The sequence below is a fragment of the Dipodomys ordii genome, unplaced genomic scaffold, assembly GCF_000151885.1.
Source record: "Dipodomys ordii isolate 6190 unplaced genomic scaffold, Dord_2.0 Scaffold34, whole genome shotgun sequence".
Taxonomy (NCBI): domain Eukaryota; kingdom Metazoa; phylum Chordata; class Mammalia; order Rodentia; family Heteromyidae; genus Dipodomys; species Dipodomys ordii.
In genome coordinates, this window is record NW_012267250.1 from 14,301,344 (window position 1) to 14,307,465 (window position 6,122).

At 41.7% G+C, this 6,122-nt stretch overlaps 1 protein-coding gene across 1 annotated transcript in view; it reads right to left on the reverse strand.

The window, feature by feature from the left end:
- Positions 1-6,122, reverse strand: part of Pbld (phenazine biosynthesis-like protein domain containing) — a 46,331-nt gene that overhangs the window by 10,882 nt on the left and 29,327 nt on the right. The window contains exons 3-4 of the mRNA XM_013017053.1: positions 1,258-1,357; positions 4-194 (exon numbers count right to left, since the gene is read on the reverse strand). Of these exons, the coding sequence (XP_012872507.1) occupies positions 4-194; positions 1,258-1,357 (291 nt within the window). The remainder of the gene's footprint in view (positions 1-3; positions 195-1,257; positions 1,358-6,122) is intronic.

Here is a 6,122-nt window from a genome sequence, read left to right on the forward strand (position 1 = left end):
CACTGTTTTCTGCACTTGTATGACATAAACACCGCCGCTGTGTCTTCCTACCAGGAAGAGCACAGTGACACTCTGCTTAAAGAAATTCACATTACTCATTTTGTAAAACAGCACAGCGGCAGAAGCAAGGGTAGCATGGCCACACAGCGGGACTTCACTTGCCGGGGTAAACCACCTGAGTCCAAAGCAGGAACCTGCCAGAGGGGAAAAGGCAGAGAGAGACAAGAATCACTGCCAGGCAAACACGTTGCAAACTTCTCAGATTCTTCTTCTTTCCCAAACATTATGCTGACACAATTAAGAACAGAAGTCTGTTATAAACTATAATGCAGTCCAGACAAGCATTCTGGAGTTCCCTGGCTCTAAATTAACCTGAAACATTCATGTTCACTAACCTTCCAGGTCTGCTTAGTATTGCTATAACAGAATACCACAGATTGGGTCATTTATTAAGAAGAGAAGGGTATTGGCTGTATTCTGGAGCTTGGGAATCCAACTTGACAGGACTCGCACCTGGAGAGGGGCTTTCAGCTGCATCATTTCATGACAGAAGGCAGAAGTGCCAGAGAGCGTGCCTGTGTGAGCAAATGAACAAGAGGGGCCTGAGCTTGCTCCCCTAAGCAGCTCACTCTTGGCTGGAATTGTGGCTTTGTATATGGAACTATGTTCAATTCCCTGGGACTTTTAACTTTTACACCTTTTCCTGAGTGTGGTAGTACATGCTTTAGTCTCAGAATTCAGAAATAGAAGCAAGAGGATCAAGAGTCCAAAGCCAGCCTGGGCTACCACGTTTGGTAGATTGGACAATAAACGCTATAGAGCTTCAATGAGGTCTTGACATGGATCTAGAAAAGAGGGCAGATTTTGCTGAGTTGCCCAAGAAAATGTGGGGGTGGGGAGAAGGGAGGACAGGAAAGAGAGAGCAATAGAGAGGAACATTTGGGTTGAAATATACTATATGTGAAACAGAAATGAAGCCCACTCGAGATAAAGAACAAACTTCCACGCCGATCCATCACCACTTCTCAGGCCTCGCTTTCCAGCACTCTTAGAATGTATTTTCCAGTGCAAGTGTAAACTATAAACTTAAACTCTAGAAATTTAAACATACCCTCTCCCAGATGATCCAAAAAAAACAACTCCCAGTGTACTATTTCCTGCAAATAATAAATAAACATTTCCTTTAGATATCACTCCCCCACCTAAAAAAAGTAACTTCAGTACCATTCAACTATTGTTGTAAAAATGCTTATTTACTTTGGGCAAAGTTGTCTGTTGGACTCAATCTTCGGATAAAAGCGGTTTCAGACAGGTTCATTTCCTTTGCAATATTTTGGTATGTATCATTCTCTAGTTCCTTCATGAAAAACACAAAGAATAAAACATTATATCTGTAAAGAAAACCCAAGTTACATACTTAGTAGATATGTGTTTGTTTTGTGTTCTCTAAGTGCTAGGAATGGAATCCAGTTTCTTGTACATGCTAACAACACCCTTCCATTTTGATATGTTTTTATTTTTTAGGACAGGGTCTCACTATGTAGCCTAGCCTGGCCTTGAACTCACTCTGTCGCCAAAGCTAACTCTGAACTCACAATCTTCCTGTCTCAGCCTCTCCAGTGCTGGGATTCCAGGTGTGCAACACCACACTTGATGGAGATATATAGTTTGACAATAAGTGCTATAGAGTTTTGATAAGGCCTTGCCATGGATCTAGAAAAGAGGTCAGATTTTGCTGAGTTGCTCAAGAAAATGTGGGCACAGAACTTTGTGTTGGGACAATGTGATTGGTGAGTCATGAACTCACTTCTGTTCTCTTAGTGCATCAGGGATTAATGTATAATAACTTTGTTAATCTAGAATTCTGTTAACACATATGCAAACACAAATGCTGAGTCATGTCTGTTTGCTTTTCTGAATTTCAGTGTCTGGACACTGAGCTTCTATCACCCGATGACCCAAAAGATCCAAAAAGCAGAGTAAACTTTTATGTTTTTTATTTTTATTTTTTTTGGGGGGTCTGGTTGTAGGGCCTGAACTCTGGGCCTGGATGCTGGCCCTCAGCTCTTCAGCTCAAGGCTAGGGCTCTACCACTTGAGCCATAGCACCACTTCTGGCTTTTCTTTCTTTTTTTTTTTTTCTGCTTATGTGGTGCTGAGGAATCGAACCCCAGGACCTCATGTATGCAAGGCAAGTGCGCTACCACTGAGCCACCTTCCCAGCCCCCAGAGTAAACTTTTAAAATGCTTCCATCTTGTGGCAGTTTAGAAATATGGCAATATAAACATGACAGCCCTCTCAGTCTCTGTCCCTGAGCTGGAAAAGACTCAAGCAAAGGAAAAACAATTGATGTAAACAGTTCTAAGAACCAACTGGGAAGCAGCTGAATTTCCCATTAAGAAACTGCCCATTCAGTATGGTATTTAAACTCAGGATCAACTTTGGTTGTCCCCAATGATCTCCATGAGTGCTCACTCCCTTCTGCTCCTTCACAGAACCCAAAATCCATATCCACTTGTTTGTTGGTAGAGCTGGGGATTGAACCCAAGGTCTCAGCAATGGTGGGCAAGTACTCTACCACTAAGCCACTTCCTGAGCCTCCAGGCTTCTCATACCCAATCTACTCTACCTTAACTGGTAAGACCATAAAATCAATAATGGTTAGTTAAATAATAACTCCTAGAAAGGGATTTCGCCATAATTTATAATAGTAATTGATTATAATTTTTTCACATTCACTCTACCAACAGCTACTTAGTGTAGCATATGTGCTGGGCAGGGTAGGTTGGATCAAGCTGGAATTGGTTATGGTCACACAGAACTTACAGTCTAGTGAGGAAGACAGGCATTGAATGAATGCCTGTGTCACCAGCTGGGAAACAGGGTGCAGTGAATGTGGGGGTTTAGGGCAAGAGAGGATGAGCAATCAGCACAGCTGATCTGGGATCCCTGTAGTCCCTTTGTGTGCTCACCCCAGGCAAACTTTCCTGTCCAGGTCCCTTGGTCTGTAAAATCAGGGGCATGGATAGTAAAACCTACTGATAGAATGATCATGAAACCGTCTGAGTTTTAGGAAAACCCACAGGGTTTCTGGCTGAGTTTGCCTGCAATCCTTGTTCTCAAGCAGAAGGTTATGTCTAGAAGCCAGTGAGAAGGCAAGGGAAGCAGAAATTCCCACACCAACATCTCCTTTTCCTTTGGCTCCCTCTCTTCTCTGATCTAACCCCACATATACATATGTACAACCCCTCAACAACACAGAAGGAAAATCCCTGAGAGCTGTCTGGAATATGAATGAGTCTCCATGTGTGCTCTCTACCTCTGTCAATGTTGTTTCAATAGGTGGTAAAGGTAGTTTATCAATCAATCAATCAATAAAATGCTGCTCCTTAACACTACATAGCTCTCTGACCTAATTCTAATAGTAACCATGGTTGGCACAGTTTCTTAGCAACTGTCATGATGACAAATTTCACTTTTCACATTGTTTCTATATATATTTCCATCGTTCTATGTGACCTTCATTATCCAATAGATGGTGAAGCACCATTTTTAAAATTTTTCTTTCCTCAAAAATCTACTCCATCTTCCACTTAGCCCTTAAGCTGCTCTTCTACAGTTTCCTATGTGCAATATTTTAAAAATAAGCTTGCCTTGAAAACAAAATGCCTTTTGGGCTAGGACCATACGTAACTCAAGAGGCAAAGTACTTCCCGAGCACGTTCAAAGCACTGGAGTCAATCTCCAGTATTTGAAATAACAAAACACCTTTAGATTTGTATTGAAGGTCTTTGAACTTTATCACTCAGAATCTTCTTTCTTTCTAGCAGTCTTTCACTAAGTGGTCAGAAAGTTCAAAATACAATTAGTCTACCCTTCACTCTATACACCAAGTTGTTCTGTGCTTAGTCTCATCTCAATTAAATCTTTTCTTTTTTTTTTTCTTTTTTCTTTTTCTTTTTTTTACCAGTCCTGGGGCTTGAACTCAGGGCCTAGACACTATCCCTGAGCTTCTTTTGCTCAAGTCTAGCACTCTACCACTTGATCCACAGTGCCACTTCTGGCTTTTTCTGTTTATGTGGTACTGAGGAATCAAATCCAAGGCTTTGTGCATACTAGGTAAGCACTCTACTACTAAGCCACGTTCCCAGCCCTTTTCTTTTTTTTTGGCAGTTGTGGAGCTTGAACTCAGGACCTGGGCACTGTTCCTGAGCTCTTTTGCTCAAGGCTAGCTTCTAGTTTTTGAGTGGTTAATTGGAGAAAAGCATCTCACATGGACTTTTTTCCCCAGACTGGCTTGGTACCACAGTCCTCAGATTTGAGCCTCCTGACTAGCCAAGATTATAGGCTAGAGCCACTGGCACCCAGCCAAATCCCTAATTTAATTCACTTACTTGGAATTAAATTAGAACATAAAAGTTATACATCTTAATGTTGTATTTTGCAATTTTTCATTCAGATCATTTTTGTTGTTGTTGTTGGTAGTGGGGCTTGAACTTTGGGCTGAAGAGCTCAAGGAGAATACTCTACCACTTGAGCCACAGCACCTCTTCCCATTTTCTGGTGGTTTATTGGAGAGAAGACTTTCCTGCCCGAGCTGGCTTTGAACCGCGATCCTCAGATCTCAGCCTCTTGAGTAGCTAGGAATACAGGTGTGAGCCACTGGTACTCGGCAATAAGATCAAATTTTAGCCAAGTTAAAAGTAGGTAAAAAACAACAAAATTGCTAGTGAAGCATTGTACTTTAATTCCAAAGTTTTCCTCCATAAAACCACACATTGTTCCAGCCTGAGTCCCCACTCTTTCCAATGTGTCTAGGTCTTACCCTCAGTGTGGCTACTAAACAAGGTTTTCTTTTCTTCTTCTTCTTCTTCCTCCTCCTCCTCCTCTTTCCTCCCTTCCCCCCCCTCTTCCTTTTGTTAACTGTGGCATTTAATTCACAGCCTGGGTGCTGTCCCTGAGCTTTTTCAATCAAGGATAGTCCTCAATCACTTTGAGAACAATACCACTTTTGATTTTCTGGTGGCTAATTGGAGATAAGAGTCTCATGGACTTTGCTGCTGGGCTCAGCTTTGAACTGCAACTCTCAGATCTCAGCCTCCTAAGTAGCTAGGATTACAGGCGTGAGCCACCAGCGCCTGTCAAGGGTTTCTTAATTTTAAAGGCTGTCAGTTTGTTAGCCTTGTGTCTCTGGACCCTAGCCCAGAACCTGACTAATGATAGATATTGACAAATATTTGTAGAAGGTATTAATGGCAGGCTAATTCTCTACTAAATTGTGTCAATATTCTAATGTTTGCCCTTCATTTGTGATATTTTCCAGTGTGTGCTTGTGCTTTCTGTAAATATTTGGGAATATCTACTTTTTCTAGACACAAGGAAAATCCTAAGGGGAGAAATCATGACATACTTCTACTATAATTTATTGTGATTGACAATTGGGAAAAGTGGTACATTAGACTCCAGGAAGAGAAGCGTCTCATGTCCAAAGAGTTTTCTAAATTTCCTTTAGATATATATTTAGGTGTCTCTGAGAGGCCCTCAAATTAGCCTAGTCTCACAGGCTCAAGGCCCCAAAAAGTGAATTGGAAGATTTAAAAAGTTTCTGAATCATGTTCTCCCTTATCTTCCTTTCCCTTCTTCCATTACTACTGAAACATATTGCTTAACTTTTGATTTTCTAATTTTTCCATATATGCAAATAACATAAACTACATTTTAATGGAGAGATAGAAATACACATCGCTCCAGGCAGATCCCTCAAGTCTTACATTTAGTGTATATTTTGGAGATAAGTCAGGGAGCTGACTGCTAGCAGTGCACTCTCTATGCCTAACTACTCAGGAGGCTAAGATCTAAGGATCGTGGTTCAAAGCCAGTTTGGTCAGAAAAGCCCATGAGACTCTTATTTCCAGTTAACCACCAGAAAACTGGAAGTGGAGCTGTGGCTCAAAGTTGTAGAGTGTTAGCCTTGGGCAAAAACTCTCAGGAACTGGGCTGGGAAGGTGGCTCAGTGGTAAAGTGCTTGCCTCGCATGCATGAGTCCCTGGGTTTGATTCCTCAGGACCACATAAACAGAAAAAGCCAGAAGTGGCCCTGTGGCTCAAGTGGTAGAGTGCTAG